Here is a 22,750-nt window from a genome sequence, read left to right on the forward strand (position 1 = left end):
ACTTAGCATGAACATACAAATTAGGAGCAGGTGTAGGTCCCTCTAAGATGAAAGCAAAATACTGTGGATGCTGGAAATCTGAAATAAAAACAGAAAATGCTGAAGAAACTCAGCAGGTCTGACAGCATCTGTGGAGAGAGAAACAGAGTTAACATTTTGAGTCCGTATCTGAAGAAGAGTCATACGGACTCAAAACATCAACCTAGCCAGATTTGCCTACATCCCAAGAATGGAAAAAAAATTAGTAAACAATTGGATTTTTCTTTCTTGGCCCCAAAGTGGATGGCCTTCGCGCTTGTACAGATTGAACTCTCATCTGTCTCAGTTTTGTCCATTCACTTAATCTATGTCTTGTTGCAACCTCCTGGTCTCATCTGTTCTACTTATTGTCCCTCCTTACTTTACAAATAGTCAGTACATACTATCCTATATATTACTGAGTGATAACAATGGCCAATAAATGGATTCCAGTGAGGTTTCAAGTTTATCACAGCCATCATATTGATATATAAATATTAACTATAAAAATGCCTCTGGGTGTTGGCATTAGGATCCTGGATGGCATGGAACAATACTGTATTTATATGCCTTAGTGCTTCGAAGTGACGCATAGATGGCCATTGGATAGTATGTAGTGGTTGGTTGCAGTCACGGATCAGGAACTGTCCATTGATGCCATGACGCTTCATGCTTTTCTAATTGCTGTATTTACTGATGGACTAGTATTATATAGCAGCTAATAACTTCCTCAGAAATCCATGTGCCATTCTCCAGGATGTTGTCTTTCTAGCACTATGATGCAGTTTAAATTTTTCCAATGAACACTATTTATTGCACAGTTTCTGCTGTTTAAGCTCAGAAGGTGCACTGAGAATGTCATTGACATTCTACTGTAACTCCTGATGCTGAACAGGAACAGTTTTGTGTGCCCACTCATCACCCACTTTGTCCGCCGCTGACATCATTGTTGTGTGCCCGTTGTCTGCCATCCCTCTTCCGAGCCTTCACCACTTCCTGCTCACCAAGCAAGGGGCAAGAGCTCAGGAGAGGGGCAGCAACAGGGGCTTGGGACAGGGTTGACAAGGACAGTGTTCTTTTCTGGCTGAGTTTGATCTGCAGCATCTTTTGCCTGGGTGCATCCTCTGCAGTTGTCAGGCCAGCAAATGCTGCTTTCTTTTTCTCCCCAGTTTCACCCTCCTTTCTTGAGGATATTGACTTCTACTGAGTGGCTGTACAGACATCAGCAACCGTCTGATGCCTTCAGCAAATAATCATTAATGCGTGTGCCCCAGGATGAATTGTTGGCAAGTTGTACCAAAGCTATAGAGATCAAATAAAAACGACAGGATCAACTTTCAGTTGTGTAATGCTGAAGAACTGAAGTTTGTCTGACTCTTCTCATATTTCAATCTGTTGATGAAGGTTAAGAAACCTATGATATGGATCAAAATTGAGTGTGCAGGACACCACCAAGGTTAGAGGTAAGACAAAGTCATTCAAGCTGATCCTTAATCTTTTGTTTAAAAAAGTATATTTTCTCTTCTATAATAGAGTTAGTCAAATTACCCCATAGTCAAGCTGGTTCCAACTTCTATCACATTGCCTTTGGGGGAGCTGAAATAACAATAATGCAGCCTGGGGGCCTGCTGATTATAGGCTCCAAGGATTGGCAGCTACCAAAACACTGTTTCCCTCTTCCTCTTGACAGGTACAAGAAATGCCATGCTGAACACAGAGGCTCGAACAATCGAAGCAGATGTGCTGAGCCGCCGGTGTGTGATAATGAGATTAGCAGAGTTTACCTTTGAAAAGTTCCAGGAGGCCATACGACAGAGCGCAGGGGCAGTGGTAATCATTCTGCCCCAGAACATGTCGACAATGCCTCAGGATGTCATCCAGGTAAAGCAGCTTTCTTGTATTTTACCCAACTACAGGTACAGTGAAGAAAACCATTATGGGGGCACAAGCGTATAAAGGATAAGGGGTAACTGAAAATTATTATGTCAATAATTGTTTTTTTTCAGTGGGTTAGGTTAGCATTTTGACAGATAAGTGAAACACAAGTAGGCGTGAGAGTGTCATTTAGAGCCTGACTAGATGATGGGTACCACAATTAATTCACTGGCAAATGGATTTTGAGTATTGCTGAAAAAAGACATGTTGTGGAAGCTTTTCATCTTGCACTCATCAGGACAATTTGCAAGAATGACAAATGTAAAGAGAACAACAGTTTATACTGCATGAGAAGAGAGCACTGATTAGTTGGCAAGTGGATTCTGAGGCATTGCCATGGAGAATGCACCAGTTAACCAATAAATGACAGTTAACTGGTGCTTTCTCCATGGCAATATCTCTACCAAACAGAGTCCTCTTGCCAACCAATCAGTGCTCTCTTCTCATGCAGTATAAACTGTTGTTCTCTTTACATTTGTCATTCTTGCAAATTGTCCTGATGAGTGCAAGATGAAAAGCTTCGACAACGTGTCAATTTTCAGCAATACTCAAGCTCTGTACTACCAAATGACAAATGGATTTTGTTGAAGCATCCAACCACGGACCATCTCCAATCGGCACTTAATAAGACATCAATCCAAAGTGATCAAAACAATGATGAGTTGAAAGTCGTCTATATCTGTTGGCTGTCGCTGTCCTACTTGAAAGGTGTTTGGAGTGTTTCAATCCCATCCCTAGTGGGCATGGGCCCACAACATAAAACTTCCCTAATTTGGCACAAATTTGCCATTCCAGTCAGAGAAGCTAATGTGGGTAATGCGAAAATGTTATGTTGATCCTTCTGAAGTTGGAAATCAAGTAGGTTGCTGTGACAATAGGAGCAAATTTTAATCTGCATCGAATTTACTCATTATTGAATGTGCCTGGCTGTACTAGATTCTAACATTGGCTGCCAGTAATGGAAAGCTTGCTATTCCCCAGTACTGACATCCCTCCTACTTGAGTATAAAATTTACAAAATGTTTTATTAAAATTAAATCTGTTACTTCAGTTAAGTTGCTTTTGAAGGGATAAATGAAACTGAACTGCATGCCAGACATTCCACAGTTTGCCCATGGAAATGTTTTGGAATTTATGAAAAAATTGAACATTGAGCTTTAAATTTCAACTCCTATTAGGTTTAATTGTGTGGCAATTTTTGAAAACTTTTTGACCTCTAAGGTCCACCTTTGGCTCAGTAGGTAAGTGTAGAGTGTAATGTGGTAACTAGGAAGGTCCCTGATGTGTACTGTTAGCTGATCCCAGTAAGGACCGCAATGTGATGCTGCATTTGACTTCTCACTATGGGCTGATGATAGAAAATAACCATGATTCCTGCTCCTACTTTCTATTGTTACCTCTGCACACTCCAACATTAGTGACCATCTTCAGGAGAATCAGGGAAAACAATTTTGGGTGGTGGAACTTTAGCATCTTCTCTGATTTGTCAGTGGGTACTGGACTGGCTGACTTTTTTCTTAAACTTGCAGCAGTTTATGGAGATCGAGCCAGAGCTGTTGGCAACTGAGACAATTGTGCCGGTATACTTTGCCTTGGAGGACAATGAGCTCTTGTCAATACACGAACAAACAAATTCAGCTTCTGTCTCGCAGGGCACTGCCTCAGCTGCAGAAGGTGGGTTGAACCATTATTGTCTGATTATGAGTAAAATTTGTTAGCCAGAATCACAGCTGTTTGTGTAGTATTATCAGTTTGCCTTCAGTCAGCCAACCTAATGTTGTTTTTATGAATGCAAGTGGCTCCTGCTCTGGAGAAATCCTCTTAAACGGTTAAGTTTTTTTTCACACTGGGAGGAGAAAGGGATTCATTTGGGTCCCCTTTAATCTCCCTTGACTATCAGTGAGCTATCTGCCATGTTACTGCCTCCCTTAATTGGCAACCATGAAGTATGTTCAAACTTATCGATGCTCCTCATTTCCTGCCTCCACCCTGAAGAGCTGTCCAGTCTCTAGGACACTAGGACGTAATTCTCCAAAATTGCATGACTGAGGCTGGAACAAAATCAAATGCGTGCCATGCTAAATGTATTAGCATGGTCTTGATCACTCATATATTTTGTTGACTTCAGTGCCCCCTCTCACTCCCACCTCATCTTACAGCTCAAATGGCCAATTTTCATGCAAGCAAACTTTCAACACTGCCTTGTGTTTATTAGCAACCTTGTGTCTCAGCACCAGAGAATTCTGCTGTCACTTGACATCGAATGGGGAGAATAGGCAACTACAGGCCATCGGTTCTCCCGGGGTTTGATGATGTGAACCTTGAGCAGGTTACAATTATCAGGGAGCCCTGACTTAAATTTTCACCTTAACCTTAATCCCAGATTTTGTTTTTCAGTAATATATATTTATGGCAATAGTTTTCAAACCTGTTTGTAGAAATCCCATATTATCACACTTCCGGGACACCCGGAAAACCTTGGCATGCTTTATTAGGTGGCCCCTTCCCCTCGTAATGCACTCCAGGACCATCACCCAATAGAAATCTTGAAATGCTTTATCCTGAATTCCCAAAAGAAAGAAAACCACATTATCATGGCATTAAATATATGCCACAGCTGAAATAACAAAGACCACTAGAAAGATAACAAATGCAGAATGATAGAAGAAATATCATCTGGTGGACGACACCTCATGACACCTGCTCTCTCCACAACCCCCCGCCACCTCCCTTACAATCTGTGGATCCAGCTTTGAAAACCTCTGGATTACAGCAACTGAGTGGCCCAGGCTGTGAGCATACTGACCTTTCCCTATTAGTTCAACTCCTCCTCAGGCTGATTCAGCAAAGGTCTTATATTTTTTCATTTGTTTTACGATGTGGGTAATACTGGTAGGGCCACATTTATTGCCCATCCCACATTGCCCCATTGCTCCTTGAAGGGCTGCAGTCTTTGTGATGGTGATGCTGCTCCTACAATGGTGTTAGGTGGGAGATTCCAGGTTACTGATCCAGTGGTGGTGAAGCATGGCTATAACCTGTGATATTGCTGCTCTGACCACTGTAAGGTACCTGAATGAAAAGGTGCAGGATAGAGCACAGAACTCAATGCTTATTGCTGTTCAATTGATAGCTCTTAAATAAACCATAGTGGTGCTGAGGGGGGAGGTCACTGCTGGTATAGCTAGTGTGGGAAATGTTATGATGTAGTTGTTAACTGCTGGTAAGGCTGGGGTTAAGATGATGCATTGTAAAGGGAGCTTTGCACATATTTCAGCCATAATGTAGCCATACCAACTACTACCACCTCTGAAGCATTAATTTATTTAAAACTCAACACATTAACTATTTAAGAGCAATATAAAATATCTTGTGGAAATGTATATCACAATGACTTTTTTCTTGAGTTTTTTAATTGCTCAAGAAATAACCAATACTATATTACAGTGCTATTACAAAACTGTAGCTAATGTTTAACATTCTGTAGCTTGTTTGCTTCCTTCATATCTTGACAATGTGCTGTTCGGCAGTACCTGGTTCTTTGCCCAAGTGATCAATTGGCAGAAACTAAATATTGAGTTAGGCAACTGGGTAGGTTAGAGGAAAGCAAAATAAAAGTAGAAAATGATGGATGAACTCAGCAGGCCAGACATCATCTGTGGAGTGAGAAACAGAGTTAACGTTTTGAGTTTGTATGACCTTTCTTCAGAGCTAAAGAGAAGTGGAAAGTAGGTTAGATATTGGCTGTTCACCTGGAGGACTCACACTAGTGCAGCAAAAATCCCCCTGCCTGCTGGTGTTATGGGCTTTTATATGTCAAATGATTTTGAGCAAATTAATCCTGTAACTGGTGGTCATGGCCTTACAGCAAACAAAAAGTCCCATGCTCGCAATCTGCTTCAGAAGTCACAGGAGGGCTACTCTAGGAAATGAAAAGTGCCATACTCATTCAGTAGTACATAGGTTTCTGATGCTAGAACAGAATTGTGTTGTTGGGGCAGAATACAGGGAGCATCAGGTTCTGATGAAAGCTATAATTGACCTGAACGTTTATTCTGTTTCTGAATTTGCTTGGGAGTGCTTGATGCTAATGCTGGTCATCAAAAAAATGAGGAAGAGTTCCACTTCTCAGCACTAATATTCCTCATATTGTATATGATAAAATGAAATGAAACATAATGGAAAAGGAATAAATTCTCACTGTGATGATCAGCTTCAAAATCAGACTATTCTTAGTTTCTTGTCTCCTAAAAGCTTTGAATCCTTCTGGAGTAGAGTTCTACAGATGCTAATCAACCTCGTGTATCTTGCTGGTATCTTGCTGGTATCTTGTGGTGTTTCATAGCCAATCCCAATCCAATCCTTACCTAATGTCCACACAGACACAACAGGACTCATTGAATGGCAGTCAGGAGCAGGAACCCTGGCTGACTTTCTTTTCCCTTCCTAACTGACTGTCATGAGATGAATTCTAATATCTCTTTAATTTCCAACCAAGGTCACCAAACTCAACACAGAGCAGGAATTTAAAAGAGACAGGACAGGTTAATGTTTCAAGCAGAGATTCATCAAGAATGCCATTTTCTACAAAGAGCATTCTTGTCTACAAAGCTCGAATGTAACACAGAGCAATGTTTTTGTTTTTAACGATAGGTTATCCATTTGAGACTTGATTATATAAGTACGTAGATAGAAAGAATGCTGAAATAAAAATACAATCAATACACCTCTGATCCATCAGCAACTGCTATTCTTGATAAATGTCTGCTTGAAACATTAACCTGTCCTGTCTCTTTTAAGTTCTGATGGGCCTTTTGAATACTTGGAAATGTTTCTGATTTTAATAAATATAAAGTCATTTGTTCTCCATGTTAGTATTAGCATGTCAGTAATGTGTACATGAAATGTCATAATCTATCCACTTAAAACTGTATGTAAACACCCTGTCCTGCCAAGCTGGAACATTGTCAGATATATTTATAGGTCTGTTGGTGGTGGGAGCAGTTTGAAGTACTAAGATTTTTATTTTTATCCCCATAAAGCATTGACACCAAAAGACCTTGTTGACAATACTGTGCAAATGTGTTTGTAAACTCTGCCAATACCTTGAATGCATTGAATAAAATATATTTGTTTCTTTCCTCCCCAGTCCTCTTGCACACAGCCACAGCCAATGGCTTCCAAATGGTTACAAGTGGGGCCCAAAGTAAACCCATTAGTGATTGGTCAATAACCAGCCTTGAAGTAAGTTGAAATCATACTTCTCCATTGTAATGGTTGGAGCTGGTGCTACAGATGAAGTTTGCACAGGCTCAATAGAATGACTCTTGGGCAATTAGCAGAACTGAAGTTGGTTGTAAAGAATTGGAGCAAAAGAAGTTGTGTAGTTTAGTGTACAGTTTCAAATTTTGACCTTGCAATTTTTTGAAGAAAGACTCAGGTTGAGTGCTTCTCCCCATTTCAGGCTTCAACTAGTATTCAAAGCTGTTCACCCTCATTGAGCATCTAGTCAATCAACCTGTTCCCAGGCAGGCTTTTTCCTCCCAACCAATAGGAGCAGGTGTAGGAGCTGCTATTCCAATCAAATCATAGCTGATCTCTACCTCAACTCCATTTTACTCAGCTTTGCTCCAAATTTCTTAACACCCTTGCTGAACAAAAATCTTATCGAACTCCATCATGAAAATTTCAATTATCTGCAAAGCTTCCCTCTCCAGATATAGGACTATCAGTGACATGGGAATGATTGATTCTGCACTGAGAGGTTATGACTGCCAATGAGTTGAGATGTTGCTCTTAGAATTCAAACTTCTGAAAATTGGGATCCAGCACTGAGTGAATTCCCTTGGGCTTTTCTGTCTCCTGCAGCAATACCCAGCATTTGCCATAGTGCCTTTACGATCTGGAAAGTCCTCAGGTGAAATGGTTGAAGAGCAGCAGTAGGAGAAAAATTGGGGAGATGACGGAAAACATGATTGAAAAGATAGATAAGGGATAGGCCCATAAAGGAGGGAGAGAAAGAGCAAGATGGAAAAGTCTATGGAGAAAGAGTAACATTGATGGAGCAGAGGAAATGGGGTTTGTGCTATCAGAATTGGAGAACCAAACATCATGGGGTAGCAGAGGCACTTTAAAGCCTTTAAAACCAAAATGTGCAGTTATCTCACTTTTTTGATTTACCTTGAGTTTATTTCTGTTGGTTTCCACTTTGTCTCCTAGAGTGTGGGATTTTATTCTTCACTGCGGTGCCTTAAGTGATAATTTAACACCAAATGGTGCAATGTGAGGCAGTAGGATGATCTGTCTTTTGGCTGTTGGAATCATTCTTGTGCACAGAAAAACAACTCCTTCAGTTAATGGTTTTAAAGTGTCAATTTAGTTTATAAAATGTTTTTGATTCTCTGCTAAGCTAATAAAAAGAATTTGCTCCTGAAAGTGTGAGGTATATGCCTTTATATTTCATACTTATATTGTTCCTTTAGGGCAGATTGACTGGTCTGGGTGGAGAAGATCTTCCCACCATTGTAATTGTAGCACACTACGACTCCTTTGGAGTGGCTCCTGTAAGTACAACCCTGGCTAATCGCTGGATGATTAGTACTGTTAGTGGCTTTTTTAACCTGTTTTGTAATTTTTACTGACACCAAGATTTAATTGAAGTATAATGATCATGCAAAAGTCTTATACTACAGCCTGTTAAACATGTAACAGACACTAAGAGTTTTGCTGTTCCAAACTTTGAAACATCAGAGCATCACACAACTGCCTGGTGGATAAAGGAACTACCTGATGCAGCACTGAACAATACTGCTTGCACTGAGAGCTGATCTCAGGCAGGGCTTAGTAAGGTGACTAAAGCTGAAGTTATTAACCCTGAAATGAAGGGGCTGGGACAGGGTGAATTCCTGCTCCAGATCTAGTCATCCCTGCTGGGAAATGTTCAAGTGTGGAAATTAGGTAAGAAAAGTGTTGCAATCGGCGATGATATGTTTTCCAGTTCTCAAGTAGCCTGCTGGCATTTATTCTTGGCCTGTATGTAAAAAATGTCTGCTCAGGCAGTTTGCCAGAGAGCTGCAATGCAGTAATACTATATCCAAGCAGGAGTGAATGCTGGACGTGAAGTGGGTGATAAATGTTATAAGTTCAATTAGTACCTCTTAGTCCATCCATAAACCTAAACAAATAAATAGTGAGTCCTGTATCTTTCCTCAAATTGTTATTTTAAACCCAATTCTCAGTAAGTTAATTTCTATAATAGCACTTGAATTTATCACTTAATTGGTTGCTCATAGAAACATTGACAGTAAGAGCAGGAGTAGGTAATTCGGCCCTTCAAACCTGCTCCACCATTCAGTATGATCATGGCTGATCATCTACCTCAACACCATACTCTGCTCTCTCCCCATACCCCTTGACACCTTTAGAGTCTAGAAATCTATCTAATTCCTTCTTACATATATTCAGTGACTTGGCCTCCACAGCCTTCTGTGGTGGAAAATTCCACAGGTTCACCACCCTCTGATTGAAGACGTTTCTCCTCATCTCAGTCCTAAATGGCCTACCTGCTATCCTGAAGCCTTGACCCCTTGTTCTAGATTCCCCCCCCAGCCAGAGGAAACATCATCCCTGCATCCAGCCCTGTCAGAGTTTTATACGTTTCATTGAGATCCCCTCATTCTTTTAAACTCCAGTGAATACAGCCCTAGTCGACCCAATCTCTCCACATACGACGATCCTAGGAATCAGTCTGGTGAACCTTTGATGCACTCCCTCTATGGCAAGTATATCCTTTCCTGGCTAAGGAGACCAAAACTACACACACTACTCCAGCTGTGGTCTCACCAAGGCCCTGTACAGCTGCAGTAAGACATTCTTGCTTCTTAACTGCTTGCTGGACCTGCATGCTTGCTTTCAGTGATTGGTGCACAAGGCTGGGCTCTTTTTGGTTTAAGCTGTGCTTTGTACACGGCCTTGTGCTAAGTGTGGATCACATAGGAGTAAACTGAATTACCTGGTACAAACTGAACGCTACAACAATAGACAATTGAGAGTGTATTGCCCTAGACTTGCTAACTGCAAGGCACAGGTAGAGCTGTCCTGATGGACAGGAGAAAGTCGCACTTGCAACAAGCAGGTTAAGTGGCTGATGCTAATAAGATAGTAATAAATGCACTCAAAAGGAAGAAACTTCATCATTGAGACAACCCAAAACTACTAAATTTAACTGTGCTAAACAAGTACATGTTGGAATGTGATATGGAATTGCAGCGGACCTGGGGTGTTTCAACGTGGTTCAGAATATAGTTGGCTGTTAGGCAAGTTAAATTGAGACATTAGAGGGATAAACTGGATGTGCCATGTTTTTGTCCCTGAACGTTTTGTATCTTTACAATAACCTTGTGTGTGTAATAAGTGTTTCTTTCTCCCCTTCCCATCCTATCTCCCTCCTGGCAGTGGCTGGCTTATGGTGCCGATTCAAATGGCAGTGGTGTAGCAGCTTTACTAGAACTGGCACGACTGTTTTCCAAACTCTATACTTACAAGAGGACACATGCTGGGTGAGTGCATAAAGGGACTCCAAATACTTGATTATGAAACATTGCTAAAAGTAATTCTGAAATTTGTTTCAATTTTGCTTTTAGCTTATATAAATGTATGAATATAAATCTGCAAGTCTATTATAAAGAATAGAAATGAGATTTTCTGACATACTGTACTAAGGTGCACTGAGCACATTGCAATTTTAATTTAGTATCAGTGATGAATGTGCAGATTCACTTACATATAATAAGCATACTATGAGTGGGTTTGCTACTTTTTTTCTCTTGCCTGAACCCCTCCAATTGATCCAGGGTATCATGTGTGCAAGTGCAATCCCAAAACACTGTGTGTTGCATGCGCACATATGGTGTGAGTCCCTCCCTCCCTCCCACAGCTTTCACTACTTAATGTTCCTTCAAACTTTTCATATACCCAGGTTGTATCTGTTACGTCCGTCTTCCCTCCAGCACTTGATTCTAAATAGTGCTTTGTTTTGATGTTTTTTTTTCTGAAATCCTATTTGCTCTGCAATACTTTTTCAGATATAATATCCTGTTCTTTGTGTCCGGAGGAGGAAAATTCAATTACCAGGGCACAAAACGCTGGCTGGAGGATCACCTGGATCACACAGGTAAGATGAAGGATTGTGTCTCTGCATTGGGAGCAGGAAGCCACCTCCCCAGCAGAGATGTAAATCACAGAGAAGAATGCAGGTTGCCTATATACCTCTGATATTAAATTACAATCCTTTCCACTAAAGTTGCCTATAAACTGTGTCTGCACAGCTATCCAAAAGGTACCGCGCAGGCCACTCATAGGCTGTCCCCTTAAGATATCACTTGTGCAACCATGCAAAAAATTTAAAGGTACGCACATTCAAATGAGCAGGCATGGGAAGGAAAAAATTTACGGAGGACATTGCACACCACTTAAACCAACCATTTTTAAGCCTAATATTTAGCATGAGCCACTTACCATCACTGCTGTCATTTACAAAGTTAGTGCTTACAACATGTTAAGCATGCCTGCTGTTTCAAGCAGGGACGAATATTTGGTAAGTAGTTTACGTCTCGTTATGGTCCAGGTACCTATTCTCAGTTATTCCCCATTCGGGCAGTTCTGCTGAAGATGGGCAGAGCTCAGTGATCTCCGTGGGCAGCATCAGCCTGGAAGCACAATTCTGGCCTCTTGTGCATCTCCAAGTTTAAATGCTCCACCATTTGGTGGCAGTGCCTTCAAGTGTCTCGGCCCTCATTTACGGAGCTCCTCCTCAGCTTCACAGTCTCTCTCATCCTTTAAGATGCTCCTTAAAACCTACCTCCTTAAGCAAATTTTTGGCCACCTGTTCTAATATGTCTTAATGTAGCTCTGTGTCAAGTTTTGTTTGATAATCATTCCTGTGAGGCATCTTGGGATGTTTTTACTATGTTATGGGCATTACATAATAACAATGGTGTATATTGCACTTGAAAAAGGTGCGAGCAGATCAGAGTTATTGATCACTGAGTTTGCATCGGTGCCTCCCATGTATCTCATCAGTAGGATAGTTCAGGTATAGTCAGCAATGGCGAAGATAAGCAGACTTTAAACAAAACACTTGAATTAGAAACCATCTAACAGGCAAAATCATGCTAACACCAACGCACCCTCCAAAAGCAGTGGTGAACTGTACCCCTAAAAAGATGCACATGATGCAAACTTGTTCATGGAAGCAGACTTCTTTTTTAGTTCTTTTGCAGGGTGTGCTCATCCCTAATTCCCCTTGAGAAGGTGGTGGTGAGCCGCCGCCTTGAACCGCTGCAGTCCATGTGGAGTAGATGCAACCATAATGCTGGTAGGGAGTTCCAGGATTTTGACCCAGTGACAGTGAAGGAACACAGATATGGTTCCAAGTCAGGATGGTGTGTGGCTTGGAGGGGAACTTGCAGGTGGTGGAGTTCCCTGCTGCTCTTGTCCTTTGAGGTGGTAGAGGGCGAGGGTTTGGAGGGTGCTGTCGAAGGAGCCTTGGTGAATTACAGCAGTGCATCTTGTAGATGGTCTACACTGCTGCCACTCTGTGTCAGTGGTGGAGGGAATGAATGTTTGTGGGTGGGGTGCGAATCAAGCAGGCTGCTTTGTCCTGGGTGGTGTCAAGCTTCTTCAGCATTGTTGGAGCTGCACTCATCCCAGCAAGTCGAGAGTATTCCATCACCTCCTGACTTGTGCCTTGTAGATGGTGGACAGGCTTTGGGGAGTCAGGAGGTGAGTTACTCACCTCAGAATTCCCAGCCCCTGACCTGCTCTTGTAGTCACAGTATTTATATGACTGGTCCAGTTCAGTTTCTGGTCAATGAGTAAGCCCCCAGGATGTTGATAGAGGGGGGTGTTCAGTGATGGTAATGCCAAAGGAGATGGTTAGATTCTCTCTTAATAGAGATGGTCATTGCCTAGCACGTGTGCCACGAATGTTACTTGTCACTTATCAGCCCAAGCTCTCACCAAGTTTTTCCCAACACTATTTTAAGAAATGTTAAATAACAAGAAGGAATTCAGGAAAATCGCCTTTTGTTCAGAGAGTGTGAGAATGTGGAACTCGCTACCTGGGTGATAGAGGCAAATAAATGGTTGCATTTAAGGGGAAGTTACATAAGTACAGGAAGGAAAAAGATGTAGAAGTTAGATAGGAGGTGGTTCGTGTGAATTATAAGCACTGCCTAGAACGTTAAGCTGAATTACCTGTTTCTGTGCTATGTAATTGTCTGTAATAGTTCCCTTATAAACTCCTATCTGTCAGTTAAAATGAGCAGGGAGTTTACAGATTAAATCCAAAAGTGACATCACAGGAGTCTCGTAAGTTGATTGCTTGGTGAGTATAGGTCTTTCCAGACTCGGCACAGAGGAGACAATTGGTGAGTGACAGGTGAGTTATTATATTGTACTATTCTGTAATAAACACTTTATATAAAGTTTATGTCAGCGCAGCTTGGCCATGTAGAATGTGCATCCTGAAGAATGTGGGAAGTTGTGCAGGCACAAAATGCCCTTGATGACTACATCTGCAGGAAGTGTCACAGCTGTTGCCTCCCTGGTGCCAGGGTCAAGGGTGTCACAGAGCAGCTACAGACATTCTTTTGAGGGAGGGTGAACAGCCATAGATTGTGGTCCACATTGAGATCAGTGACATAGGTAGGAAAGGGGATGAGGTCCTGAAAACAGATTTTAGGAAGTTAGGAAGGGAATTAAAAAGCAGAACCTCAAAAGCAGTAATCTCAAGATTACTCCAAATGCCACATGCCAGTGAGCATAAGAATAGGAAGATTGAACAGTTCAACACATGGCTGGGGAAATGGAGTAGGAGGGAGGGCTTTAGATTTCTGAGCCATTGGGACTGGTTCTGGTGCAGTTGGGACCTGTACAAGAAGGATGGGTTACACCTTAACAGGATTGGAACTAATATCTCGTGGGGAGTTTTATAGTGCATTTGGAGAGGGTTTAACCTAGATTTGCAGGGGAATGGGAACCTGAGGGGGAAATCTGAGTGGAGAGGAGAAAAACTGGCAGTGGGAAATAGAGAAGTAGTAACTGATGAGAATTTATCAGAGAGTAATAGCAAGGTAGATAGAATACTTGGAGAGTTTGACAGAATTAGAGTAGGCAATAGTAAGTCATTAGATGGGGTCAGAGTAAGGGGGAAAGTTTTTTTTTAAAAAGCTTGAATCATGTGCAAAGGGACAAGAGGGGTGCAAGTTCCTAGAATGTGTTCAAGATAATTCTCTACAGCAGTATGTTTCCGGTCCAACGAGAGGGCAGGCACTGTTGGACCTGAAATGAGTTGGCCAAAGTGGATCATATATCAGTAGGAGAGCATTTAATGGACAGTGACCATTGTATCATAAGGTTTAAGTTGGTCATGGAAAAGGGCAAGGAACAATCCAAGCAGGGATAATTATTTGGCAGAAAGCCAACTTCGACGGGATGAGAATGCATCTGAGTTGTGTGACTTGGAATCAAATGTTGGTAGAAAAGATGGTGACTGATCAATGGGCTATCTTCAAAGAAAAAGTATTGCAGGCAACGTCAAGGTATATTCCCTTGAAGGGGAAAGGTAGGACAAATAAATCCAGAGCACCCTGGATGACGAGAGAGATAGAGGTGAAGATGAAAAGGAAGAAGTGTGTGTATGACAAATGTCAGGTAGAAAATACAATGGAGAATCAGGCTGAATCGGGTAGAAGGACCAAAAGGAAAGTGAAAAAACTAATAAGAAAAGCAAGGAGAGAGCATGAAAAGAGATTGGCTGCTAACATAAACAGGAATCCCAAAGTCTTCTATAAGCATATAAATAATAAAAGGGTGGTAAAGGAAAGCGTAAGGACCACTGGAGGCAAGAGAAATAATGGAGGTATTAAACAAATACTTTGCATCTGTCGTTACAAAGGTAGAAAATGCTACCCAGACCGAGGTGAGAGAGGACGTAACTGGTACACGCCAAGAATTTACAGAATTTGAGAAGGAGGAGGTGTTAGAAAGGCTATCTTTAAAAAAAAAAGGTACCAGGACTGGATGAGATGCATCCAAGGGTGCTGAGGGAAGTAAGATTGGAAATTGCCGAGACATTAGTGATAATCTTCCAGTCTTCCTTAGACACAGGGGAGGTGCCAGAGGACTGGAGAATTGCAAATGTTACACCCTTGTTCAAAAAAGGGTGCAAGGATAAAGCCAGCAACTACAGACCAGTCAGTTTGACTTCAGTGGTCGGGGAACTTCTGGAAACTATAGTTTGGGACAAAATCAATAGTCACTTGACAGGTACAGGATTATTAAGGAAAGCCAGCATGAATTCATTAAGGGAAAATCTAACTTGCTGGAGTTTTTTGAGGAGGTAACAGAGAAGGTTGATAAGGTCAAAACTGTTGATGTGGTATGTATGGATTTTCAAAAGGCATTTGATACAGTGCGACATAACAGACTTGTGAGCAAAATTCTAGCTCATGGAATAAAAGGGAAAGTAGGCACTTAGATAAGAAATTGGCTGAGTGACAGGAAACAGAGACTAGTGATAAATGATTGGTCTTCAGATTGGAGGAAGGTTTGTAGTGGAGTTCCCCAGGGGTCAGTGTTGGGACCCTTGCTCTTCCTGCTATATATTAATGACCTAGACTGTGATGTTCAGGACATGATTTCACAATTTGCAGATGATATGAAGATTCAAAATGTTGTCAACTGTGATAAGGATAGTCTTGAATTTCAAAAGGAAATAGACATGTTGGTGGATTGGGCAGACAAGTGGCAAATGAAGTTTGATGCAGGGAAGTGTGAGGTGATTCATTCTGGCAAGAAGAATATGGAGAGAGTATGAAATAAAGGGAGAAACTCTAAAGGAGGTGCAGGAACAGAGGGTCCTCGGTGTATATGTACACATTCGTTGAAGATGGCAGGGCATGTTGAGAGAGCAGTTAATAAAATATACAGTATCCTAGGTTTTATTATTAGGGGCATTGAGTACAAGAGTAAGGAGGCCATGTTGAACTTGTATAAGACACTAGTTAGGCTTCATCTGGAGTACTGCATCCAGGTCTGGGCACCATACTTACGGAAGAATGTGAAGGCATTGGAGAGAGTACAGTGGAGATTCACAAGAATGATTCCAGGGATAAAGAATTGTAGCTATGAGAGTAGATTGGAGAGATTGGGACTGTTTTCCTTGGAGAAAAGAAGGCTGAGAGGAGACTTGATAGAGGTATTCAAGATCCTGAGGGGTATGGACAGGGTAAATAATGAGACACTGTCCCCACTCAATGGAGCATCAAGAACTAGAGGGCACAGATTCAACACAAGTGGCAAAAGGAGTAAAGGTAATGAGGAAATTTTTTTCCACTCAGAGGATGGTTGGAGTCTGGAACGAACTTCCTGAGAGGGTGGTGGGGCAGGTTCGATCAAGATATTCAAAGGGGAATTGGATTGCTACCTGAAAAGAAATAATGTCATGGGATAAGGCATGGGAGTGGGACTTGGTGGAATGCTCTTTCAGAGAGCCAGCGCAGACTCGATGGGCTGAATGGCCTCCTACAACATAAAGATTCTATGATTAGATTCACCCCGCTTCTGTGAAGAGAGCCAGAGTTCATCAGAGTGTCTGCACTGGGCTGTAATCATGTGGATGGGCTCCATGTTTTCCAGATTCCAGCCTTCTACAGGATAACGTTGCTTTCGTTTTGTGCCTCGATACCTTGGGCAGTGATGATGGCCTTTATCTTCATGTTTCAAAGCCACCTAAGGATGCGACCCCACAGTACACCTTCCTGAAGGAGCTAGAAACGGTAAGTGTGTTGCCACATCAAGCTCAGGTTTCCAGTAGAACTTGAGGATCTGCCAGAGGTGCAGCTATAACATGCAGCAGGGTAAAACCCTGGGCTCATATTTCCCCATATTTCCACTTTGCACTGTTATTTTTGCCGCATTACCTTTACATGTAATGCTTTATCACTTTGTTAGTAACTCCTGAAGCACTTAGCACAATAAGTTGCTTTCAAAGTGTCCTGTTTATAGGATGTTGCAGATGTAGGGGATGGCTGTCGCATTGGCCTACATAAGGATGGCTTAGTTCCCACTCTAGTGGGCAGGTGAGCATCCCGCTTCCAACCCTCTGCCAGTGATGCTTTGTGCCAACTATATACAGAGTGCCTTAGAAGGACTTGTTCATTTTTCTCTCTTTACTCATGGGGCAGAGATAAACTGCCCTCTAATGCCCAGTGCATCCTACACACAGCCAGGCTGAGATCGGAAACTCACTGTGGAAAATGGCCATTGCATTTACATAAAATTAAAAATTTACAGTTCCACTAGTAAACACAATTCCACCCTCTCACCCCAACACCAACCCCGCCTTACTCTGGAGTTGAGAGGGGAGGTCCCAGATTTGATCCTTGACATGTGCTCAATTGATTGATCTTATCCAGGGTTGAGGCTTTGTTTACCTCGATGCCCATCATAAAAGGAGAAAATCGGTCAGTGCCCCAATTCCTGAATAGAACTTTTCTGCTCACAGATCCACTGTGTGGCCTGTTCTGATTTGGTCAGTCTCATAGGGGCAGGTGCTACAATTAGCCTCAGTGCTGCAGAATGAATCAATCCAAGTTCTTTCTTCTGACTATCCATTATTTCCACTGGGAAATGTGTTTGTGTGTGCACGTATTGGCTAGGATAGCACAGAAAATCAGCCTTTGCTCATTTACTCTCCAAGGTTGAGCATCTATATTCGTACATGAGGAACGTGGGAGTTGATGGTGCTTTGGAGCTGATCCTGGCATGAGATGGCGGAATGGTCAGGCGGGGGGGGGGGGGGGGGGGGGGGGTTGGCGGGTGGCTAGGTCACGTGTCCAAAATAAGAAACCTGTGGGTTCGTTGAAAACCGAAACTATTTTGAATTTTAAAATGTAGGTGACCTCCAGGTTTCCAGAAGTTAAATTCTCCATGATCCATAAAAAAATCAACTTGGCGGAGGACATGTTGGCCTGGGAGCACGAGCGGTTTGGAATTCGCCGATTACCAGCGTTCACGGTATCCCGCCTAGAAAGCCATAAAAACAGCCTTCGGACCAGCGTTATGGACATGAGGTGAGCAGCCTCCTCTTTGCTGCTTTGATTATTTTGTTTTAGTACATTTCGCTCTGTAGAATTGAAACGTTCAAATTGTGATGCACGAAAGTAGGGGCATGAAGGAAAGCGAGGTAGAACTTCTCCCAAAAAGGAATTGCGGAAAAAAATTTCTAGGAAACAGAACACATCAATGAACTAAAGAGGCAGTTGGGTGAGAAAGGATTGAGGGGATATAGTGAGGATACAGGTTTGATTTATCAAAAAAGATCAGGTTTGTTCCTTAAAGTAATTGTGTTTGTAGATGTTGGCCGCAGGCTTATCTTGGCCTTGCAATAATTGTCGAGCAAAGATTTCATCGATTGCTTCCCTTCCAAATTTAGGTCCCAGATTAATATTCAGAAGTTAAGCCGCAATACCATAATAATTGCTGAGGCACTGGCACGGGTAATTTACAACCTAACAGAGAAGGTAAGGATGTTTCTTTCTAATTTATTTACCATTACTACTTTTTTTCCCCCTGCACGTGCAAGTAACTGTCTTGCTTTCATTGAACGGACTTGTCTCCCCGTGATGATCTGGTGAATGAAGGAAAGGATAGTATTTGGTTGGGAAGGTTTTTTTGTCAATAGAATATGTAGCCATTTTCTTTTGAAATAAAACGTGAGCTTGGGGATGGCAGTGACTGTGGTTTGAAGCTCCCCTGTGTTGTACAGTGAGGTACTAGGTTCTGAACTTCCATCTACATTATATTGTGTCCTATCTCAGTTATGTAACTGTGTGTTAAGAGTTCCCAGAACTATTTTTGTCTCGCAACCTTTCTCTTTTATCTTCTAAACCCTCTTTAAAAACCTATATCTCTCCTCCGGAGAGTTTTCTGCTCCACAATTCCTTCAAATCCTGTGCAGGGTTCACCACTCCACCAGTAGATGGAGGAGTGTGAGATAAAGCTGTGTCAGTGTTGTTGCAGCTGTTATCTCCACCTAGTGGCTGGCTGTGGATTAGCATGTGTAGAACTGGAAATAATCTCCCCTTCTGCTCCCTTCTGGAGTGCTGAAGACTCCATAATGGGTAGGAGAGCAGCTCCTCTTTTTGTAAAAGAAAGGATGCAAAATTGAATCAGTACTGTTTAAATATAAATTAAAGAATGTTAATATATATTGGATAAAAAGAGAAACATCAAGTGTTGAAAATATGAAATAAACATGAGGAGTTCCAATTTGGAAGTTAATCCATCTTTTTCTTTTGGACTCTGATGGACCTGATGTGTTTCCAGAATTTTCTGTTTTAATTTCAGTATGTTAATCTTAGTTCAAAAAGGCTAACTACAGCAGTAGCCACTTCAGCGAGATGTTAAACACTGGCTTACTTGCAGGTTACTTGAGGGTGGATTCTGATATTCCACGCCCATGGAGTGATGGGACTCGGTTCTCCCTCTGACTCTGAGCTCCCCATTTTGATCTTGCTGCTACAGAGAGTTGGCAACTTGTGCCACAAATGCAGGAAGGAGCCTGTGCCTCTCAATAAGGCTCTCTTTTAATTTTAGCTCACTGAATTGCAAGTGGAAGGAGGGGAACATCAAGCAACTAATCTGCCAAAGGTTGCCAGCCAGATAGAGATGGGCCACAGTTGGCCTTTGACCCATGTCTTTGTGTTTTGTGTGCACAGTGTGTGTCTCGTCCAATTCCATCACCCACCCCCCACTTCTGCAATTTGTATGTTCAGCCTTTACAGGGCTCTTTCTTTATAAGTTTGTTGTCTTTTTTAGGGTGCACCAGAGGACCTTCAAATCTTCACAGAGCAAATGGTAAGCAGAATGCTTCTTAATTTCTCTAAACTTCGCTTTCCTTTTTTTTAAAGCAAGAGACATCCTAGCTGCTGTGTCTTACTCAAGTTGAGGTGCACGGTAGCTGCAGGTGAGTCTATAACCCAGTGAACTGAGGTAATGTCCTCTGTAAATGCTCAGCAAGAGGATGAGGTTGGTGGTGAGGATGTTCTGAAACAATGGGATCAGGGTCCGGTTTCCAATCAATTAGAGTCATGGGTATTGCCTGACCTCCAAAGTGTCAGATGTAGTTAATTTAGGCTGTATTATAATTACAATAGCAACAGAATCAATTTGCAGATCATAACAAGTGACATTTATTACCTGGCTGCCATCACAGACAGCTTTTGAGAGCTCCACATGCGCATGCAAGGATCCACACACTTGGGATTTTTTTCTATGTACTGAAGTTAATAAATACCTTCCTGAGGACTTACAGATCTCTTATGGATTTTCAGACCCTCCTTGGCACCACACTGGAGTTGTACTTCTTCCATAGCAAACTTTTTAATCATGTGAAATGGCCTCCTCCCAGGTGTTGGGCAAAAGCAACCCCAGAGTTCTATTGTAACCACTGTAATGCAATAGTGCCAGCATAAATGCACGCCTAGGCTCGCTGGATTTTCAATCCGATCGTCTGTCTAATTGCTAAATTCACTGCCTGATGTTGTACTAAGCCATGAGCACCAGATGGTCCTAGAACCAATCCGTAGTCTGTGATGTTTGTTGATCTAAGTCAAGGCTGCATTTAATCAGCTTTCACTCATCTCAGCACCACTGACCTAGGGAAGAGAAGAAAAAAATTCTGGGATTTCTGCTCTTGATTCACTGTCCTACGATCCTTGATGAAAGGTGCATGTGTATGGCATTGAGATGAGGACAGCATTAGACTGGCTGTGGTGCCCCCTCCCTCATTACAACATTACCTGCCAGCTTTCCCATGAAGAGCAATGACACTGGTCAAAGTACTGCGGGTTGATAGTTTTTGTGGAACCTTAACTAAGCACATCATCCTCTCCAGGAGAGGAAAGAGAGAGGGATACAAATGTAATTAACATCTTTTTTTAACCTAGTGGTTAAAGTGTGGAACTTGCTACCATAAGGAGTGGTTGAGGTGAGTAGCAGAGATGTAGAGTAGAGAAAGGAGTAGATGAAGAAAGGTGGGAGAGGGCTTGTGTGGAGCACAAACAATGACGTGGACCAGATGTTCTGTTTCTGAGCAGTGGTAATGTCACTGGACTAGTAATCCAGAAGTCCAGGCTAATGTTCTGGGTTCAAATCCCACCATGAAATGTTAAACCTTTTGGGTGGATGTGAAAGATCCCATAGCATTTTTTCAGAGAAGAGCAGGGGAGTTCCTCCCCCCCCCACCGCCTCCAACCCGGTGTCCTTGGCAATATTTACCCTTCAATCAACACCAAAAAAAAATCTAGTTATTATCAGATTGCTCTTAGTGAAACCTTCCTGTGCGCAAATTGGCTGCTGCATCTCCTATCTTAGAACAGCAAATATATTTTATTGGCCATAAGCACTTTTTTAATGACCCGACATTGTAAAAGGCGCTATATAAATTCAAGTCTGCCTTTTACATTAAAGAGAAAAGCAGTAAATTCTGAACAGCGGGCAATATTGAGAGGATCGGGTGGTGGGACTAATGTGTGTTCAAGAAGGTTATTGAAAGCAGGGGGGAACTGTACAGATAGTTGCAGAGGACAGAGTGTAGTAGATAAAGGAATGGTCACCAACGTAGAACAGAGGAAGCAGGGGACAAAGGGTAGTCCAGTGTTAGAGGAGTGGAAGGTCTGTGTGTGGACATGACAGACTGCTGATCACTAAGGCATAATGGAGTTAAGCTGTACGGGATTTGTCTGCCTACTTGACACTGGCACCCAGTAGAACTTGGAGAGGCCTGAGGGAAAAGTGCTTAGGCTGCGATGTTTTGGATATGTTGTAACTTGTGGGAAGGGATAAAGCTGAAGAAGAGGGTCAAAAATGTTTCTCTGAAGAAGCTGTGGATTCAGGTTTAGCTGAATGGTAATGAATAGCCAACCGTATTTTCTGTAAAATTGTGAGATTCATTTTCCCTCCTGTCTTGATGGTATAACTATAACTTGGCTGTAGTAAAACAAAAATCTTAAATGCTTTTATGTGGAACTCAGTTTTTGCAGGCTTTTAAAACCCAATCATAGCATCACCTTATCATTTCTCTTCAATTTGCATCAGCTTCTCTCCTACTCCTATCTGCTTTCACACCTGCCTTAGCAAACGTAAATTTGCATCATATGCACAACAGTTTAAAATCACAAACTAAAGAGCAAGATGTTCTGGAATATGCGTACTTTCCGTTTCAGTACTGTTTGCTCACCATCTATCTGTCTTTCCCCCTTCACCTCCCCAATTCAGCAACTACAAGAGGACCAGCTATCATCAGTACTTGACTGGTTAACAGCCCAGCCTAGGGCAGCGCAGCTCATTGATAAGGACAGCATCCTGATCTCCACAATGGAGTATTACATGAGTCGATATTTGAAAGATGTTAAACGCCACCATGTGAAGGCAGATAAAAGGTACCTTGTGCTTTTTAATAAAGGAACAATACTGAACTAATGCTATGTAAGCAACACCAGAAATATGGACCATTTATGATGGGAATTACCTTGCCTATTGGCTACATCATAAGTTTTTTTTGTAGTAAGTATTGAGGCCTTTGTATGAATCAATACAGTGATTAAACGCTGGATAAATTGGCACTGATTTTTGTCAGTCATTAATCTATCAGTGTGGGCACCAACTGCATGGAGATTCCTGGCTGTAAATGTCCATGATGGTGATTATCACAGAGATGGGAATTGCAGAG

The 22,750-nt window shown here is 42.0% G+C and overlaps 2 protein-coding genes across 3 annotated transcripts in view; one reads left to right on the plus strand and one right to left on the minus strand.

Moving 5' to 3' along the window:
- haus8 (HAUS augmin like complex subunit 8) overlaps positions 1-22,750 on the minus strand; it is a 109,847-nt gene that overhangs the window by 62,076 nt on the left and 25,021 nt on the right. The window lies entirely within an intron of this gene.
- The window catches only part of ncln (nicalin), a 42,958-nt gene that overhangs the window by 13,314 nt on the left and 6,894 nt on the right, over positions 1-22,750 (plus strand). The window contains exons 1-12 of one of the 2 annotated variants that reach the window (XM_078556043.1): positions 1,359-1,481; positions 1,709-1,899; positions 3,483-3,627; positions 7,103-7,197; positions 8,436-8,516; positions 10,408-10,511; positions 11,037-11,125; positions 16,654-16,793; positions 17,914-18,089; positions 18,452-18,539; positions 19,837-19,875; positions 22,297-22,460. In XM_078556043.1, the coding sequence (XP_078412169.1) occupies positions 1,723-1,899; positions 3,483-3,627; positions 7,103-7,197; positions 8,436-8,516; positions 10,408-10,511; positions 11,037-11,125; positions 16,654-16,793; positions 17,914-18,089; positions 18,452-18,539; positions 19,837-19,875; positions 22,297-22,460 (1,298 nt within the window). In that variant the 5' untranslated portion in view covers positions 1,359-1,481; positions 1,709-1,722. Of the gene's footprint in view, positions 1-1,358; positions 1,482-1,708; positions 1,900-3,482; positions 3,628-7,102; positions 7,198-8,435; positions 8,517-10,407; positions 10,512-11,036; positions 11,126-16,653; positions 16,794-17,913; positions 18,090-18,451; positions 18,540-19,836; positions 19,876-22,296; positions 22,461-22,750 lie in introns of those variants that run through there. The other variant, XM_078556042.1, reaches the window with a different exon arrangement.

The sequence above is a fragment of the Cetorhinus maximus genome, chromosome 13, assembly GCF_964194155.1.
Source record: "Cetorhinus maximus chromosome 13, sCetMax3.hap1.1, whole genome shotgun sequence".
Taxonomy (NCBI): domain Eukaryota; kingdom Metazoa; phylum Chordata; class Chondrichthyes; order Lamniformes; family Cetorhinidae; genus Cetorhinus; species Cetorhinus maximus.